This window comes from Panthera uncia, chromosome A2 (genome assembly GCF_023721935.1).
Source record: "Panthera uncia isolate 11264 chromosome A2, Puncia_PCG_1.0, whole genome shotgun sequence".
NCBI lineage: Eukaryota > Metazoa > Chordata > Mammalia > Carnivora > Felidae > Panthera > Panthera uncia.
Window position 1 is genome coordinate 58,195,148 of NC_064816.1, and position 19,454 is coordinate 58,214,601.

General features: G+C 64.1%; 1 protein-coding gene across 4 annotated transcripts in view; it reads right to left on the bottom strand.

Moving 5' to 3' along the window:
* The window catches only part of CAMK2B (calcium/calmodulin dependent protein kinase II beta), a 53,427-nt gene that overhangs the window by 13,864 nt on the left and 20,109 nt on the right, over nucleotides 1–19,454 (bottom strand). Inside the window, exons 4-13 of one of the 4 annotated variants that reach the window (XM_049641169.1) lie at nucleotides 18,386–18,440; nucleotides 15,225–15,290; nucleotides 9,413–9,485; nucleotides 6,629–6,731; nucleotides 6,455–6,538; nucleotides 4,993–5,087; nucleotides 4,716–4,838; nucleotides 4,242–4,325; nucleotides 3,596–3,638; nucleotides 2,586–2,660 (exon numbers count right to left, since the gene is read on the bottom strand). In XM_049641169.1, coding sequence (XP_049497126.1) covers nucleotides 2,586–2,660; nucleotides 3,596–3,638; nucleotides 4,242–4,325; nucleotides 4,716–4,838; nucleotides 4,993–5,087; nucleotides 6,455–6,538; nucleotides 6,629–6,731; nucleotides 9,413–9,485; nucleotides 15,225–15,290; nucleotides 18,386–18,440 — 801 coding nt within the window. Of the gene's footprint in view, nucleotides 1–2,585; nucleotides 2,661–3,595; nucleotides 3,639–4,241; nucleotides 4,326–4,715; nucleotides 4,839–4,992; nucleotides 5,088–6,454; nucleotides 6,539–6,628; nucleotides 6,732–9,412; nucleotides 9,627–15,224; nucleotides 15,291–18,385; nucleotides 18,441–19,454 lie in introns of those variants that run through there. The other 3 variants (XM_049641167.1, XM_049641166.1, XM_049641168.1) reach the window with 3 other exon arrangements.

The window sequence follows — 19,454 nt, forward strand, 5'->3', positions numbered from 1 at the left end:
ATCCTTTCCTCCCCCAGGATCCAGGGAGCAGCATTGCACCACAGAGCCTGCCTCCTGGCCCAGCTCCGTGTCCGGTGGTCCTCATTCTGTGAGAGGTGTCTTGGGGTCCCAGTAAGCGAAGGGACAACAGGCCACCCCTTTCGTTGCCCCCCAGGCCTGCCTGCTCTGCGTCTCAGCCTCCCGATCCTGGGGAAGCTGGATCAGAACTGTGTCCTGTTGCCCTGCCAGCCGAGACCCAAAAACGTCCCAGCACCAAAAATGCCACCTTCTCGGAGCCACTTCCTGCGGCAGGGATCGGGGAGGGGTGGGCCAGCCCTGCACACGGAGCCCTGGCTCCTGACCTAGCGATCAGCATGGCCCCTTGACCCACACTGACCTCAGCCGTCCGCTCCCTTGACCCCCCACCCCCACCCCGGCGTCCAGTGCGCAGGCAGAGCCCAACTCCTCTGAAGTGGGAGTCATGCGGGGACCCCTCCTCCTGGGCCCACCAGCTGGGGGCGGGTCTCCTCCAGGGACCAGGAGAGGAAGGCCCCCAGCCCCTCTGAAGGCGCGCGCATCAAGGCAGGTGAGCAGGCAGGCAAGCTGACCCCGCACCCAAAGTTAAGCCGGGCCCTGCGGCACCCTGTGGGCTCGGCATCAGAGTGGTGCAGCCCAGGGCTGGCTCGGCGCCCTGAAGAGATGCGGTCGGCACTGCCCCCCCCCCCCCCCCGCCCCGAAGCCAGGCCCTGGGCGGAGGCAGATGGAGACCCTGGGACAGACCTGGGTCTTACGTGGGTACTCCCCTCAGTCCCTGACTCAGTCAAATCCCAGACTGTGCTACTCAACACGGCAACACCCATCCGGGGACTCGGACGGCTCCACCAGGGCCCGGGCTCCGGAAAGCCCGACAGCAGACACCAATCCTCTCACCCAGATCCCAAACCCTGCCCCCAGGAGCCACCTCTAACCAGCATCTGCGAGTGTGGGCGCAGCATGGACGGGAGCTGTGCCCTCCCTGGAAGCAGCTCCTGGAAGAGTTCACGGCTCCACCTGGATCGGTTCCAGGTCCTCGTCAACCCCCGTTTACACTGGCACTCGAAAGCACAGGCTGTTCTCTCTGTGCCACGGAGGCCTGAACAGGCGCCCCAGAGCCCTGATAGATACACAGAGACCTTCTGGCCCACCCACCGGGGGTCCTCAGGCCAGGCCACGGTTGCCCCCTCCTGCCCCCTTCTTGAGGAAGGCCAAGACACTCCCATGAGCCTCAGCATCTGTCTCTACAAAGACCCCTAGGGCTCCTCTGGCCCAGGTGCTATGTCCCCCAGGGGGCCGCCCCCGTGGAGGGGCAATGGCCTTGAAGCTGAGACACCCCCAGCCCAGTGCTGCTGGCTGAGCTGGGCTGACCTAGCAGGGGGCCCTCAGCCCACAGGGCGGGCCCAGCCTCTGCCCCGTCTGCACACCAGTCACCCGGGACAGCCATGCTGGGCTCCGTCCTCATGCATCGACCGCACCAGGGACACAGCGGCCCTCGGCGCCCAGGGCACTGCACATGCACACGGCCTCATGCGGTGCACATCCACTGCTGGCAGGCGGGCTGCAGGCAAGGGCCCTCGGCAGAGAGCAGCCAGAGGTCTCGCTCACTGTGGCTGGACAGCAGCTCTTCCCCAGGAGCGCCTAGGTTCCCTGCTCCTCGCTCTCCTCCCCTCACCCGCTCTAGAAAGGCTCTGGACATTAAGCCAAAGACATCCTTCTGGGTAGGGCCTCGCCTGCTGGACAGGTCTGCTGCACTCACAGGAGGGGCACAGACCCTCCTTCCTCAGGGTGGCCTTCCCCTGAGCATCCCAGGGGGTGGTGGCTGGGAAGAGGGGCCCTCCAGCTGGGCAGGCGGGGCTGCACACCCAGCGGGGGGATCTTGAGGCAAGAGCTGGGGTGGACGGGGTGGGGGGTGAGGCCTCCACCCCGCCCCAAAGCAAAGCACAAGGCAATGGCAGGACGCCAGGCCCCGCAGCTCCATCTGGGGAGTCCTGGGATCGGCCCTCGGCTGGCTCCGTGCACCCTAACCCTGCCCACCCCCAGTTCACGCTGCTCCAGCAACAGGTCCTGGGGTCTGCCACCCCTTGGGGCTCTGGCTAAGGTCACAGCTGGGTGGTCGGGGCTGGCCGGAGCGGGCGACAGGGCTCGCGTGGGGCAGGGTCTCTGCCTCAGTGCCTTTTTCCCTGGGGCCCCCCATTCAGGGTTCGGACCCAGCAGCAACCCTGAGGTTTCTTATGGGCAGTCAAGGTCACTGGGAACGGGGGTCTTGACAGACAAGTGGGGAGAGAGATCAGAGAGCAAAGGGCTCTGACCAGAGGGGTCTCCTGACCCCCAGACTCAGGGGCCAGGACCAAGATTCAATGAAATGAGTGTGGGCGGAGGCACGGCTTAGGGGTCACCTAGCCCGTCCCCTCCTTTAGCAGGTGGGGTCCAAGACCCTCCTTGTGGGACCTGTGCACAGCGGGAGCGGGGGCTCCCGGGGCCTCTGGGGTGGCCCTGGAGGCCCAGCCGGCAGCTGCGTGCAGCGAGGGGGCTGCGTGCCGACAGGCGGGACCCTGGTCAAGAACATCTACCTTGTTCCACCAGCCCCATGGTGGTGCCGGAGGCCGCGGTGGACATTGTGGCTGGAGCGGTGGTCTGTCTGCCCACTGTTAGCACCGGGTTAGAGACGAGGGAGGGGCGGACACAGACGGGGCGGGCAGGGGAAGGGAGGGGGAGAGACAAAGGAAGCAGAAGAAGATTAGAGTCCACGGTTGGGTGGCGAATGGCTCCAGAGTCCCGTTCACAGGAGAGTGGGAACAGGACCCAGACCAAGTGACAGTTGGAAAGCGTCTGCCTCCTTTCTCCTTAGAAAACCCCCGCGGGGGCTTCTCGCACCCACTGGGTGGGTGTGCGCACAGGACAGGTCCTATTAGTGTTGGTGTGACAGCATGCCCCCCCTTCCCTGCAGCAAAAGTAACAGGATGGGGTGCTGAATACAAACGGACAAGAATGGACCCCAGACGCTCCCGCACCCGACGACGCGGGCGACAGACAACCACAGGACAGCCAGAGGGTGACCTGCCCCTCAGGGAGACGCTGTGCCCAGCGGGCCTGCCGGGGCCCCTGGCCTTGGGGTCGCTGACAGACCCCCTAGAGCAGCCGCACGCTCCCAGCCCCACCCACCCTCAGTGCCCCAGGTGGGCGGCCGCCAGCATGTCCAAAGCTCAGCAGGGAGGTCCCGGGCTCTCCTCTCCCCTCCCACACACAGAACGGGTGCTCAGAGGGTTCAGGACAACAACGAGGCCACAGGGGTGCCGACCAACACCCGGACAGACACACAGAGCTGTGGCCCAGGTGGCAGGCAGCTCAGACACTGGGCGTCAGGCGAGGACACAGAGACCCAACACGCAGGGACGGGGCCGAGTGGGGGTGGAGGGCGGACCCCGGGGTGTCGCCCATGGAGCCCAGGCCTCGCTGCCCTCAGAGGACAGAAGGCCAGGCTGCTGAGCAGTGGAGGAGAAGGGCCATCGGGGTGAGAGGGGTGGGCTGTGGGCCACAGGTCGGCGGTGAGCCTTCTCTTCGGGGCGAAGACTGTTCTCACCTGAGAAATTTCTCGTGGCCAGCATAGTGGTGAGGATGGCACCCTGGGGAGAGACATATAGCTGAGACCAGGAATCCCAGCCCCAACCTCAGACTCTGGGTGCCCGGGCAGAATCAGGGTCACAGCCTTGTAGACACAAGACTACAAAAGTGCCAGCTGCATGGCCAGGCCTCCTTCTTGCAGAGCTGAGACAGCAGCTGCCCACTGACCACAGCCCTCCTGCCTGCAGTAGTGCTCCGGGGAGACCCACGAGGGGCTGGCCTCCCACAGGTCAGCCCCCTGCCACCTCCCCCTGACTCCCAGGCACCAGCTAGGGTGCTCTCCTCACCAAGCCCACTAGGGTCTGCGGCTGGCTGCTGGCTCACACGAAAGCAAGCAGCAGCGACCAGGTGCACAGCATGCCCTAGGGGGCACCTGGCCCACGGGCAGGCTCTGTGCACCTCCAGTGTCACTGTCATGTGGGGGCTGAGTCCACCTGGAACATCTGGTCTGGGGCGGTGCTAAGGTCACTGGGACCCCTGTGCCTCCCCTTACCAAGCCAGCCAGGACCCCTCTGGCCTCTCTGAGCCTGGGGCTGTCAAGGGCAACACCCCCAGGGGGGGTGGGGTCAGCAGGCAGGGGCCGGGGTGGCTGGGCCGGGTCTCACCTTGAGCTTTCTTCGGGCATTGAACTTCTTCAGGCACTCCACAGTCTCCTGCCTGTGCATCATAGAGGCCACAGTGGAGCGTTGCTGTGGAAAGAGAGGTGTTAGCTTTGCACCTGAGGCGACTTGAGATGGGGATCAGGGAGAGGGACAACAGGGCCGTGGCACCTACGGGGGCCAGCAGGAGGCCATCCATCCCAGCTGCTGCCTGGCCCCAGTGCATCACCCCTTACAGCCTGCCTGCCCCCACCTCATGCTCACCCTGCTGGCACCCCAGACGGCTGTGTCCCCGACCCATGGCCCCCTGGCTTGTCCCTTGTCAGCCTCCACGTTCTGTTCCCTTACATGAGGGACGGGGCCTCTCTACCCCCAGAGCCCTGTCCTCCCAGAGACTGAGGCCTGTGCCTGTGCCGTGCCCAGCAGACCAGGGGGCCCGTCAGAGGCAAGGAGCGGGGTCAACGCGCTGGGGACACTTACGCAGACCCACGGGTGCTTCAGCGCCTCGTGTGCGGTAATGCGCTTGGCGGGGTTGATGGTCAGCATCTGGTTGATGAGGTTTTTGGCTTCAGGAGTGACCGTGTCCCACTCGGGGGATGGAAACTAGAAAGAAAGCAACACGTGGGAGAGCCTGAAGCCCCCACCCCAGGCAAAAGCCCGAATTCTCCGAGGAATCTCATCCAGGTCATGATTCTGGGGAGGTGGTCCCGCCCATTCCCTGCCCCCCGCCCCGACAGGGCGGGGTCCCAGCACTCACATCGTAGGCCCCCGCCTTGATCTGCTGGTACAGCTTGTGCTGGTCCTCGTCCCAGAAGGGCGGGTAGCCCACAAGCAGGATGTACAGGATCACCCCTGCGCAAAGCAGAACGCCGGCCTCAGGCTGCCGCCTGGCCCGCAGCACCTACCCCTAGAGCCCCCGCCCCCTCCCAACCACCGCCCAACCACCGCCCAGCCCCGCCCAGCCCCCGCCCCCACGCAGCCCCGCCCTCAGCCCTTTCCCCTGCAGGCCCCAGCACCGCCCCCACCACCACGCAGCCCCGCCCCCAGGCCCTACACCTAACACCCGACCACGCAGCCCCGCCCCCAGCCCCTACACCTAACACCCGACCACGCAGCCCCGCCCCCAGCCCCTATCCCCGCAGTCCCTTCCCCGCCCCCATGTAGCCCCGCCCCCAGATCCTACCTCCAGCCCCCCAGCACCCAGCCCCTACCCCTACAGGCCCCCCCCAGCCCCCATCCCCCAGGACCACGCAGCCCCGCCCCCAGCCCCCGCCCCCACGCAGCTCCGCCCCCACCCCCCGCTGCCCCTACCCCGCCCCCAACACCACGAAGCCCCGCCCCCAGCCCATCACCAACCCCGCCCACCACCACGAAGCCCCCGCCCCCAGCGCCTACTCCCAGGCCCAAACCACCAAGTTCTTGCTCCCACCCCCTATCCCTGCAGTCCCCAGCCCCTGCCTTCGCCCCCGAAGCCCCTGCCCCCCAGCGCCCACCACCACGCAGTCCCACCCCCAGCCCCTACCCCCACCCCAAAGCCCCCGCCCCGCCCTCGAAGTCTCTGACCCCAACCCCTACCCTCAGTCTCCACCCCCGCAGACCTCCAACCTCAGGCCCCCACTCATTAGGTCCCCCACCCCCGCAGCCTCCTGGAACCCCTCAGCCCCCACTGGTGCCTCACCCCCAGCCCCCCACTAGGCAGCCCCACCCCCACCCCACACTCCCCAGACCCCACAACCCCTACCTGAGCCCCACACCCAGCAGAGCCCATCCCTGTGCCCTTGGAACACAAGTGCAGTGACACACCAGTCAGGGCACACTGCTCTCCCCACCAGGGGACAGGGGGTCAGAGGCCCAGCTCCTGCACTTAACAGCTGCGGTGGCCTTGGCCTTGGCTGCGATGGGGACCCTGCCCAGAGCCAGTGAGCCACATGAGGGCCCTGGGGTCCTCAAGTGCTCCCCCCACCCCTGAAGTGTCACCTCAGGTGCTCAGCTCTGCAGGGGATCCTCAAGCAGCCGTGCCAGAGTGGCCTGCACAGCCCCCTACCCCTCCAGCACCCTGCCATCCTTGCACCCAGGCCTTTCACTGGGGAGGTGGGCTTCTGTGAGTGGGGAGGGGCCCCCTGGCTGGGGGCAGCCCAGGGGCGGGTCTGGCACAGCCCAAGTGGCATAGGCCCATGACTCCCTCCCCGAGGCCCCACCCACCGACACGGAGGCCTCACCGCATGCCCAGATGTCCACCGGCTTGCCATATGCTTCCTTGCGCAGGACCTCTGGGGACAGGTAGCCTGGCGTGCCAGCGAACCCTGCAGACAAGGAGGAGAAGTGTGAGGGCTGAGGTGGCAGCTGACCCCCGCCCCACCTCCACCCCCACCCCAGCCCACCAGGACACTCACCAAACCACGCCTGCTGGTCCCCCTGCACCTCGATGGCCAGGCCGAAGTCCGCCAGCTTCACTGCAGCCCCTTTGCACTTGCTGGCCAGGAGCAGGTTCTCAGGCTGCAGGGAAGGCGACGAGCCAGTGGGCGTGTGGTTACACCCGGGGCGTCACGGAGGGAGCGGTTTGCAGGCTGCCCTGTGGGGGCCACCCCGGGCATGGCTGACACCCTGTGACCTTCCCGGGGACAGAGGGGAGTGGGCTCACACCCAGGGAGGCGACTGGACTAAAGGCACCCTACAAGCCCTAGCAGATAGCATCCCCACCCCACGCCCCCATCTGGGCGCTGAGACACGGTGGGGGGCTACCTGAGGATGGTGACCCCAGAGGGCACGGAGGAGGACCACGGGCCCCATAGCCCGGGCACCTCGGAACATCAGCCCACCAAGTCCCCCTGGCTTGGCTGTCCCACCCCCAGGCGGGACAGGCCCGTCGCAGGCCCCGTCCCCGCCCGCCTGGCCTCAAGGAGCAGCAGCCTTGCTCAAGCTGAAATGACATTCGTCCCCATCCCACAAGAGCACCAAGGGGGCTGCCGTCCTTGACCTGGGACACGTGGCCCGAGGGCCCAACAGGGTCCCTGTACACTGAGTCCTGTACACAGGGCTCCTTCCGTCCTGGCCCGGCCACCTCCCGCGGTGGTAGCCTCTGGACTTCCCCATCGGTGACCAGGCCAGGGGCTCCTGGGGCCCTCAGCCCCCTCACCAGGCCACCCTCCCAAAAGGGAGGCCCACTGAGACCACACTGCCATTTCAGGGTAAACACCACCCACACAACTGTGTAAACGCTGCTTGTAACCCTGACGTGTTAGATCGTGATAAGAGGCCCTTGGAACCCATCAAAGATGCTGCCCTGTGGCAGGAACCAGGGACCCTCTGGGCTCCATCCCTACAGAAGACACATGACGGGGACATGTGGCCCTACCCACCCAGCACAGCCTGGAGGCCCCTGAACACCTTCATTTTGCCCACGTGAGCCAGGTAGGAGGCCCCCCCACCTCCTCCTGCACCCACATGAAGCAGTCTGAAAGAGCAGGGGCACAGCTGTGGCCGGCCAGGGGGGTTGACCTGAATTCCACAGATCAGAGAGAACAAAACCGCACTCCTGAGAAGCAAGACTTAAGTGAGCTTGGTCTCAGGGAAGGGCTGGGGATCCCGGGAAAGGAGGGGATGCAGCAGAGCCCCGCCCCCTGCAGCCCCTGTGCGCTCTCCTCCCTCCCTTCTCCCTGCCTTGGCTGAGAGCAAACCCACCATGGCAGGGCCTCTGGGGCTCTGTCCCAGTCAGGAGCCCAGGAGGCAGGGCCCTCTCCAGAGGAGGGCACTCAGCCCTTCACACGTGGCAGGAGGCTGAAGGGTGCTGTTTGCCCCCGGGGTCACAGCTGGGCTGTGGGGAGCACTACCGTGGCCCCAAAGATAGCTATGAATCATGAACAAGGTGGGGATGCATGCCTCCAAGGGATGCTTGGAGGTCCTGAGCCTACCAAATACGGTGACAGAGGGGAGACTCATGACAAGGCAGGCCGGCAGCGCAGGCACAGAGGGCCACAGGACCATGTGGGACATGCAGAGAGGGGGTCCTGAGCCTGCTCCTGGCGGGACCTCGTCCCCAGAGCAGCGCCACAAAGATCAGCTCTGTCTCACACACACACACACACACACACACACACACACATACACACACATACACACACACACCCTGGTGGCCCAAGGAAGGTGTGACCCCGTTCAGTGTGAGCACACATCCCATGGGAAGGCTGGTCTCAAAGGCCACCTGGGGACTCTCTGCAGGAATGACAGGCCCACGCCCACCCCCACCCCAGAGAAAAAGCCAACAGGAACACAGCTTGGACAGACTAGGAGGCAGGGGAGGGGGAGGGGGAGGAGGAGGGCTGCTGTTCCTCCTGAGGCCATGCTGTGCCCTGCAGGTGACAAACCAGTTTGCCTAGAGCTGAGCCTGGGGCAGCAGAGACTTGCAGCCTGGGCTGGACACTGGCAGAGAGCAGGGAGGCCGGCCCCTCACCCCCTGCTCCCTTGGCATCAGCCCTACCTGCGTGCCCCACGCCAGGTCTGAGCCTCACCTGGAGCCCAGAAAGAAACACCCCAAGTAGACATAGGCTGATTTTTGACACCTGCCCTCTCTCAATCCTGGACCCTGGAGGGGTCTGGAGGGACATGTGCAGACACACGCATGCATGCACATATACACACACCTTTGTGCTCACACATGCATGCACACACACACACCTTCATGCACACACACCTCACACACATGCATACGCACACACGCCTTCACGCACGCACACACACCTTCATGCACACACATGCATGACATACACACTTCACACATACCTTCATGCACACACACGTATGCACGCACACACACGTCTGCATGCACCCACATGCATGACACACCTTCAGGCACACACCTCACACTCATGCACACACACACCTTCATGCACACACACCATCACACGGACACGCATGCACACACATGCGTGCAAACACACATACATGTGAGCACACGTTTCTCCTGCCTTTGTGCACACATACTCACATACCCACACAAGTACACACATGCACACCTGCACACGTTCTCACACACATCTGCTCATGCACACACATACGTGCACATGTCCCCACACACACAGCATTTCCTGGCATGCTCACTGCTCCTCCGGGGTCTCCTTTCGCAAGACATGCAGGTACAGACAACAGACACCTGGCACAGAGCAGGGTGGGGGACTCACCTTGAGGTCCCTGTGGACGACCCCCATTTGGTGGCAATGGAGAACCGCCTCCAGGATCTGCTGGATGCAGTGACTGTGGCAAACAGCAGGGTAATTAGTGAGAGTGGCCTGAGGGGTGGGCGGGTGTGTATGGCACTGGGGTGGGGTCCCCTGCCTGGCGGGCTCACAGGGGAGCAGGGAATCGAGATGTTGCCTGCCATATAAGAGAGGAGACGCCAGCCAGAAGGGGGCCTCTGGGGCTCCTGCCTCACCCCCACAGGTCGGCACAAGGCATGGCCAGGCCCCCTTCACCCCTCGCCCTGCCTTCTCCTCTGACCAGGCTCACGGAAGGGACACTCAGAGGAAACATCCCTGTTCTGGGGGCACCTCCCCAGGCGCATGCCAACCGAGCCTGACCCTGAGCCAGTGGCCCCTGAGAGGGAGGCCAGGGCTGAGCCCACACCCTGTCGGGCAGGCTTGCAGGGGGAGAGGAGGAGAGGCCTCGCTCTGTCCCGGGCGGTGCCGACACTGCGGCCAGTCGTTCAGGTGTTGGAGCAGGTGCTGTTCCAACAGCCCTGAACATCCACACGGCTGCTGGTGGCTCAACTCCGTAGCAGCCTGGGGGGGACGGAAGTTCTCCTGGCACAGAGGCAGCCCAGCTCTGCCCGGAGCCCCGAGCCAGGGAGCAGTCTGGGAGGACTGGCTGGAGGGAGAGGTCAGGGCTATTCTCAGGCACCTTGGACACCTGTGCGTCAGCAACACTGCTGCACACCAGCCCCAGGGGACCCCGCCCCCCTGCCTCTGTGCACACAGCACCTTGAGACCTGGGCCTGCCTGCTGCCCCCAGATAGCCCCAGGTGTCCGGACCGTTTCCAGCTGCCCCCAGAGCCAGGCACAGGCCACCGGGAGCCTACCGCCCAGGGTCTCAGTCACAGCCCCTCTGGGTGGGGGTGAGTGAGGGATGCAGATTGCCTCAGAACGCCTCCTGCCACGGCTGGACCCTGACTGAGGGTCAGCTGGAAGGGTCAGCTCTGTTTTCCTGACAGCAAACTCAGAGAGGGGGCAAGGGACCAGATCTGCTCCTCAAATAGTTCTGGCCACCTCTGGAAACCATCCGCCAGCTGCATAAAAAAGGAAACTTGGGTGTCCTCCTTGCAGAAGCCACGCCCTTGGACCCCCGATGGTGACAGGTTCGTGAGCTTTGTGGGGGTCAGAAGAAGCCAGGGCCAAAGCTGTGGGCCACAGCCCCCCTCCCATGTCCTGACTCTCCTGCCCTTGTGTCCTGGGGCCTCTTGTCTCTATGTCCTGATACTCCTGTCCCCGTGGCCTGGCCTAACTCACTCCCAGAAACTGCCTCCTTGTTCTTGTGACTCACAAAGCCCTCATCTGCCTGGAGCAGTCCCCTGTGACCCTCATCCCTGTCCTGGTGGCACCAGGCCCACATCCAGCCACCACCAGACCCTGTTACTGCAGCCATGGGCTCAGCCCCCATGGGCTGACCTCCCACTGCAAGCTCATCCGGGAGACCTAATCTGCTGGCCAGAGCTTGGCCATGAGGTCTGGGAAGCTCTCCTGGGCCCCTCTTCTGAGGTTAGGGCAGGCCACCAGCACTTGCCACTGAGGCCACCTAGCCAGGGCCCAGGCAGGGGAGGACTCTGCTAGCCTCCAGAGACCTGCCACCCGGAGTGTGTGTGCACAGTGCTCGGCTGCAGGCCCCCAGACGCCCGCACACTGCAGCACCCACTTGGGGCGAGGGAGGCCCCTGCTAGACTGGCCCTATCCTGTGCGGCTGCAGCTCGGCCTTGGCTGTGCGTCTGTGTGCCCAGCTGTGTGCCCTGCCCTCCCCCAGTGCCCCAGCTGAACTCACAGCCCACAGCAGGTGTTTCCTGGGCCCCTGGCCGCTCCTGTAAGCCCTGGGTGATCTGGCTTCAAGCTCAGACCTCTGGGATCACTGCTTGTCTCGCTTGGGGTCTGGCCCATCTTCCACTTTCACCCTCGAGACCCTTCCTGGATCTGACCCTGGACAACACCCTGTGGACTCCCCCATGCTGGTCACCCCCCTGCAGCCACACGGCAGCTGCGTCCTCTGTGTGAGTGTCTCTGCACTGAACTGTGGCCTCTGTGACAGTAGAGGCGTGACCCTTTCCTCTGCACTGTGTCCCTCGCCCCATCCAGCAGAAGACATTCCGAAAACATCTGTTGGAACCACGGGTCCATCTGCCATAGGACAGATGGATGATGTTGGCTTGGAGGGGGTAGGCTCACCCCCTGCCCTCCTCCTCGTCCCCTCTTGGGGATGCAGGGCCCAAACCGTCGCCAGAGATGTGAGACCACAGCGCCTGAGCTGGCACAGTGTCTGTGTCACCCCAGGACCATCACGGGTCTGACTTGGCCATGTGGCTGAAATCAAGGCCTACAACTCAGGACAGACCCTGCTCCAGGGGCTTCACGGCCACCCTGATGGAGAAATGGAAGGGCAGGGGTCCCGGGTGCTCAGGAACCAGCTGGCTAAGCACACCGCGTCCCGGAGAGAAAGCTGTGTGGGGCCTCCCCGCCCGTGCAGCCGTGCCAGCCGGTGTCCAGGACCAACATGGGAGCTGCCTCCACGGCCTGCAGACGCCCATTCTGGGCAACCCTGCCCGCTCAGGGTTTCCGGGGACCGCACACCGGCCACCTCACCACTCCCAGCTGAGACCATGGCCGTGGCGGACATGAGGTCACCTGGCCAGTCACGAGGTGCTGTCTGCCTCCTGCCTCGGCTCACATTGTACCGTCTTCCTCAGAGGGCTTTTCTGTGGTCAGAGCTGTTCTCAAGTGCATTCCAGATGCTGGCGGAGTCCTGGCTGCTATATTCTCAGGGTCCAGGCTCTGAGGTCACCCCAGCTGTGCCCTTGCCCACCCCTCCCCCTCGGGAGCCAGAGTCCCAGGGGCTCTCATACATCTCCCAGGAGCCACACAGCTTTTAGGTTTTTAAAAGCAGGGTTCTAAATGTTCTGAACTTTGCTCTCCCTGCTCTGAAAAGAGACCCTTCAGTCCCCCACAAACTACCAAGTCAAGATCTGACTTCCTCCCCGAGACCAGTCTCTGGCCTTCTGGATTAGCAACTCCTCCCGGGCTCCCACCTCCTGCAGAGACTGGACACATTACAAGCCCCCGGGGACGCTGGGCTGTGAGCAGCTCGGCCCTGGAGGCCCCCGGAAGGGCTGCCAGTTAACTTGCTCGGGGCCGGAGCTCCGCGCCCACCCCATGCGGCTGGCGTCTTGGGTCCCCGGCCCCTTTCGGTGGCGGGTCCCCCGAGAAAGGCAGTCGACACCGCTGCCCTCCCAGGACGGGAGCTTGCCTCAATCACGTCTGCCACAGTTCCTGACGATGCCCACGGGTGGCCACCACGTGGACGTCCACGCCAGACTCTGCCAGGCCCTCCTGCCCGAAAACAAAGCAGCAGCACAAAGGTCAGGTGCGGGACACCCCAGGTCAGTGCAGGGCCGGTGCTCCCAGGAGAAGAGGCAGCTGGAGGCGTGTGGATTTTATCAGTGGGGCCAGCCGGAGGCACTCCCCAAGTGTCCCCTGCCCCCCTCATCCCCTCCTCATAGTTGGGCTATGAGCAAGGCAGGCTTTGTGAGAGACACCTGGGCACCTGTGGGTGGGGTCTCTTCTGGGCCGGTTCCAAGGGGCCCCTGACACAGCGGAGCCCTCCACAACAGCATCCCCAAGAATACCTGCCCTCCAATGGGGCAGGAGAGGTCCACAGGAGTTGAGGGGTGGGGCTGATGGCTGGAGGAGGTGTTGGAGACGAGGCCAAGAGGCAGGCAGCAGGGGCAGGTAGGTAAGGGAGGAGGTCTGAGGCCACAGGTGTTGGGGGGCCTGGGGTATGGGGTATGGGGAGTGGGACCTGGGGTATGGAGTGTGGGGCCTGAGGTGTGGGGTATATACTGGGATGTGGGGTGTGGGGCGTGGGGTCAGGGCCTGGGGTATATGCTGGGATGTGGGGTGTGGGGCCTGGGGTCAGGGCCTGGGGTATATGCTGGGATGTGGGGTGTGGAGCCTGGGGTGGGGGTCCTGGGGTGTATGCATAAAGTGTGGGGCGTGGGATGTGTGCACAGGGCATGTGCATGTGCATGGGGTGGAGACATGGGTGGGCACAGGGCACGGGAGGAGGGCACAGTGGGCAGGCTAGAGGGATCCAGGGGCCCCCAGCCAAGATATGGCTGCAGGCCATATCACCCCTCGGCCACGACTGTCCACTGCGGAATGCAGGGACGGGGCCAGGCCCCAGGCAGTAGTGGGTGCTGAGGCCAGTGAAGGCATACGACCTCCCTGGGAAAGCCAGGCGGCAACGGAGGCAGAACTGGAAGGCAGTCCTCCTTGACCTTGTGCTGCCCCGGGGGGTGGGGGGGGGTGAGACCTGGTCTGGGGACAGCCTGCTGGGACCCTTCTGTCCCGGCCCCAGAGCCCCTCCCGCCCTAGCAGATGCCAGGACAATTGGGCCAGCAGGCAGGCACCCACACTTGGGAAGTTCCCCCCCGAGCTGCTCTGAGGACAGGAGCACAGCTCCACTTCCTGCTTTTCTCGCAAGAGGAAAACGAGGGCTGTGTCTTCCTGCTCCTGAAGGGGATGGGCAACTCCCAGACCCCTGGGCTCCTCAAGGAGCCTCCAGAAAGTGGCCTGTGCCCTGCCCTCTGCCCCTGGGCAGTCTGGCTGGAGGGGAAGCCCAGCCCAACCCTGGCTGTGACTGTGCCAGACCACCTGCCTGCAGCCCCCGGGGTTTTTGGGGGACCTGCTCGCACCTTCTCACCAAGCCCAGGCAGTCACCAACGGGCAAGGTCGCCCATGGGTGCACAAGCAAGTCACAAAAAGCTACTTTTAAAAATAACATTCATTTTCTTGAATAGAAAAGCAATACATGTTCATTAAGGAAAATTTTTAGGAACAGACAACACAAAAAATTAAAAATAAAAATCATCCATAGTTAAGTCCACGGCCTGGAGATGGGCACCGTCCCCCTTTATCTCTGTCAAGTGAGTGTCTCCTGACCCTGGCAAGCAGGGTGGGCGGGTGGCAGGGGAGCGGCCTCAGCACTCTTCAAGCTGAGATGCACGGTCAGGGTTCAGGGGGCATGCGGCCACCAGCATGGGCCACAGCAGGTCACGGGGCGGGGGGGGGGGGGGGCGGGCCCGCGGGGGGGGGGCGGGGGGGGGGGGGGGGGGGGGGGGGGGGGGCGCAGCCCTGCAGGGAGGAGGGCCCTGCGGTCCCCAGCAGCGTGCCCAGATAACGGGGCCCCTCACCTGCTGTGCGGTCTGACCCCAGCAGGAAGGGCTGTCAGGGGCTGCATGGAGGCTTCACGGGGAAGGAGCCAAAGTCCTTCCGTCCCTCCACACGGGCCCTGGCTTGCTGCCTACCGCCCCTCGAAGGAGAGCCTGCAGATGTGTCCCGGAGGCTCGATCCTCCCCTGCTTCCCTTCCTGTCTGCGCCCCGGGGAGGACGGCACAGAAAGGGCTTCCTGCCTTCTTTGGAGAAGCGTTTGGAAACTGCCCAGCTCCTGGAGGAAGGCCTGCTGGGTGCCAGCCGTGGGCCACGGGCAGGGAGGGCATCCTGGGGAGGCCAGGAGGGGCCACCATCACACGCTGCCGTCCACTCTCTCCCTTCCAGCCACCCAGGGAAAGCACCCACTCTGTGGGCCCGCTCCTACCCCAGGAGATCTGGACTCCAGCCACGCCTCCGCTCTGCGGGAGGACACGCCGACTGCCCCCTGCTCTTGGAACCTGCTCAGCCTGCCTGGTGAGGCAGGGCTGGCAAGAGAAGAGGGTAGGGGGAGTGAGGGCTGCACACTCACCTGGCATCCGCCTCACTGTAGTACTCTCTGGCCACGATGTCCTCGAAGAGCTCCCCACCTGTCACCCTGCAGGCAGAGCACACACAGGTCAGTCTGGAGACCCAGTCACCCTCATCACTTCCATCGCTGTCACAGCCGCTGATGTCAACTTCTCTGGCTCATCCTCCTCCTCCCCCTCTGCCTCCACCTTGTCCTCTTCCTCCTCCTTCCCCCTCCTCCTCCTTCACCTCATCCTCCTTCTCTTCCTCCCCCCTCCTCCTCCCCCTGCCCACTCATCCTCTTCCTCCTCCTCCCCCTCCTCCTCCTCTTCCTCCTCCTCCCCCTCCTCCTCTTCTTCCATCTCCTCCCTATCCTCCTCTTCCCCCTCCCCACCTCCCCTCCTTCCTCCTCCTCCTCCTGCCCGTCCCCCACCTCCTCCTTCTCGTCCTCCTCCTCCTCCTCCCTCCTAGGAGGATTCCACTATCACCACTTCCACCTTCACCCTATCGTCACCTAGGACTGACAGCTTACCAAGTCCTTATACGTGGCAGGATTTGACATTCGCAGCCCTGCTCCAGGACACAGCACAATCATGCTCAGAAAACCGAGTCTCAGATATCTAAGTGGTGCTCGCATAGCGGGCAGCACAGGAGTTTGAGCCAGGCCTCTGCAATATTCCCTGGGCTTTGTGACTCTAATTCCAGACCTGAAGAGATCTGGCTCATTCCTCACATCCCCCAGAACCAGAGATGTGTCTCTTCACAGAGCAAGGGGTCAGAAGAGACTGTGTGTGGACCTGGCCTCCCTGGTGGGTGAGACCACAAGGTGTTCAAAGTCTGTCTAGGAAGAGAGTGGGATTTCTGCCCACACAGCCACTGTCTGCATGTCCCTGCTCAGCGACTGTCCCTCAGGCCCTACCATCCGGATGAATACCCAGACAGCAGCCACTGCCTGCAGGGCCTCTGGGAACCCAGAAAGATGCCAGACAACCTGGGGTTTTTTGGGCTGGAAAACATGGTGTGGGCAGAAAGGTAATGACAATGGGGTGAGGGACACATACACAGGGAGCATGGAGGAGCCATCCCTGGGTTCGCCCGAGCCCCTCACCCGGCTCAGCAGGCTCTGAGTCCATCAAAGGACTCTGCCCAGGCTTCCCACCCTCTGCAGCCACACCGGCCCTGGGGGCTGTGGGCTCTCCATCCGCATTTCTGCTCTCATCGGGCCTCGTCATTGTGCCCAGTGCTCAGGGCTATGGCCTGTGGCAGGGGCACTGCTGGACGGGTGACCCTGTCATGGCTGGGCTCTCCTTTAACAGTGGAGAAAAATGAAAACAGGACATGCTGGGTGTTAGCATGCCCCCACTCCAGCTAGACGCCTGCCTCACGAGCCCACTGGCCACTCCAACGACTCCAGGAGTGGGAGCATTTAGGGCCCCACTCTGCCACCAGGAAAGCCTGAGACTCAGAACCGGTGACCACCTAAGGGAGGCAGAACCCCGAGAACCTAGGAGAAGCGACCTTGTTATCTCTCTGCACACACGGCAAAAAGGTCAGGCTCTGCAGACCCAGAGTCTAAACACAGAGCAAAGGCAAGAAAGCCACCAGGTACCGGCCAGGACCCAGCAGGAACACAGGGAGCCACCCTAGGAAGCCTCACCCAGGGCTGGGGACAGGCCCTCTGAGTCCCTGTGTCCACTGGAGCCTGTCTGTGCTGATGGGCACCTGGGGCCACGTGCTCCAGGGCTACAGGGCAGGGAGCTGGTGGCTGGGTGGGGGGTGGGGGGGGTGGCATCTCACGCTGTCCAGAAAGGACCTGATCCAGAGGCCGGCATCCCCTCCTGTCCTCCCTTTCTGCAGCTGGACAACGTGGCTGATTTTGAGCTGTCCCCAAGGCCTTGGTGACATTCCCAGGGTGGGAGTGGGGAGACCTATCAACTCCTGAATCCATACGGCCTCCAAACTTGGGGCCTCCTGAAGGTGATGCCAACCCAGGCTCGAAGTGCTTCCCCAATTCTGGCACCACGGACCTGTCGAGGGTCTGCGGTGTGATGGGGGGGTTGTGGAGGGTGCTGGCAGGGCCTGCCCCTATTCCTCCCTGCTCCCGCCCCGCCAGCCCCAGAAACAGCTGCCTGAGGCCCAGGGGCATCCTGGGTGCCCCAGAGCAGGGGCTTCAGCAGGGTCAGGAACCACTGCAGGCTTGCAGACCACAGAGGTCTGTGGGGCAGGCATGCGGGGCCCAGGCCCTTCCCCTCCCCCACCCCCCTACAAACACCAGCCAAGTGCTTCTTGCTGGCCTCCCGTCGTGTGGGCCAAGAGATAAGAACCTCTAACATGTGCATGCACACACATGCAGTTACATACACACGCACATGCACACACATGGATGCCGTGCCCTATTCTCTCTCTCCTTATCTGCTCCTGAATCACACCCACCCACCCGTCTGCCACCAGGGCCTGGGCAAGGCCACCCCCCAGCCCCGTGGCCTCTACATTCCCTGCAAAAGAGGCAGGTGAAGCCGGCTGGGTCTGGGGCACACCGGGTGACAGCAAACCTGCCCCCTCTGCAGGGGTCACAGGACAGACTTCTGGGACACAGCCTCAGCCTGGTAGTGGCAGCTGTGTCCCCAGGCAGTGCTGGCCACCGGGGGTACTGAGAGGTAACCAAGCCCTTTCAGGGACAGGAGGACCCAGAGGAGGCTGAGAGCTCTCAGGCCCATCTGTCCTTTGAGGGAGGAGCAGCTCTTTGCGTGGAGGCACTCTGGCCATGCGGCGGTCCAGAGGCCACTAGGGGCCGCCCACAGCCTACGGCCCCTGCCCACCCAGGGCCCTGGTCCCCAGACACAATGACTCACAGACGCTAAATATAGCTGTGCGGTGGGAGCTGTCAGGGATGGGGATGAGCTCACTGCTCCTAAATGCAGCAGGAAGCGAGAGGCAGCCAGAGCCCCAGAAGCCTCCCCTCTCGGCCACTGGGCACACATGGGCTCACGGCTGCTGCACGCCCCCAGGAGGACCCAGCGGGCAGACGCCCCCTTGCGGGACCCGATGGTGCAAACAGGAGGCAGGGATGCTGGCGGGAAGGGAGGGGCCCGGGGGTCGGGGCCTGTCCTCCAGGGGCTGGGGAGGCCTCGGATCCCACCCCAGGAGCAGCCGTGGGGCGCCCCCCCCCCAGCTGGCACTTACAGATCAAAGACCAGGTAGTGGAACCCCTCTTCAGAGATGCTGTCGTGGAGACGCACTGTTGGGGCAGAAGAGGCCATGAGGGGCTCACCCAGCCTGGGACCCGCCCTTGCCACTGAGCCCCCCTCCACACCTGCCCAGACCCACCTCCCGCATGGAGGAAGCCCACCCATCCTGACAAGGGCCTGGATTCCCCACAGCCTGAGGCTGGGGCGCCCCCAGGTGGGCAGGCTACAGGGAAGAGCCCAAGGGCATCCACGGGGCCACTAGGTGTCTGCTGTCCCCTTTCCCCTGCCAGAGGGAGACTGAGGCCCCTCTCAGCAACCCCCCACTCCTGCCTAGGGTGCACACAGTAGCAGGAGGGATGGGGCCACAGGGTGGAGGCTCCCTGGACCGGGCCCTGGAAAGGAGCCATTCACAGGGGAGGTGCACAGTGGGGCCCAATCGCCAGCCTCTCGGGACAAGCTCAGGGAGCCCCGGGAGGCATCACTGGCCAAAGCTCAGGCCCCGGGTTCAGGCCTACCCCTCCTGCCTGGTCTGCCCCGTGTGCTCCCGGCCTGAGTGCTCCCGAGCCCGGGGTGTGCTGGCCAGAGGGCCCACTAGCGTTTGACGGGCGAGCCAGAGAGCGGACAGCAAGTTAGTGCTTCTCAGCCCAGGCATCAACCACTCTGTCCTCTCTGTCCAGCTAGAGACGCACAAGCACCGAACGGCACACATTTCTAGGAATGGCCCATTGTGCACACGGCCCCTCACGTGCCAGCTTCCACCCTCTGTGCTCCGGAAGCCTGCCTCGTGCAGACGCCACTCTCGGTGGGTGCGCCAGCCTGGGAGATGCTGCACAGAGAGGTTCAACTACCAGCTGGGAGACACACAGCTCCCGAGAGGTACACACAGCTCCCAGCAGTACAGGGACCGGGGCGTGGAACCCCAGGAGCTGCTCTCCTCTCCTGGCAGGGCAGGCCAGTGGTGCTCAAAGAGTGGGGCACAGCACCTTCCCCCAGGTCACAGCCCCTCCCTCATGCCCCTGCTGCCGCCCTAGTTCCTGACAGCCTGCAGGCCTCCTCCCTCCTTG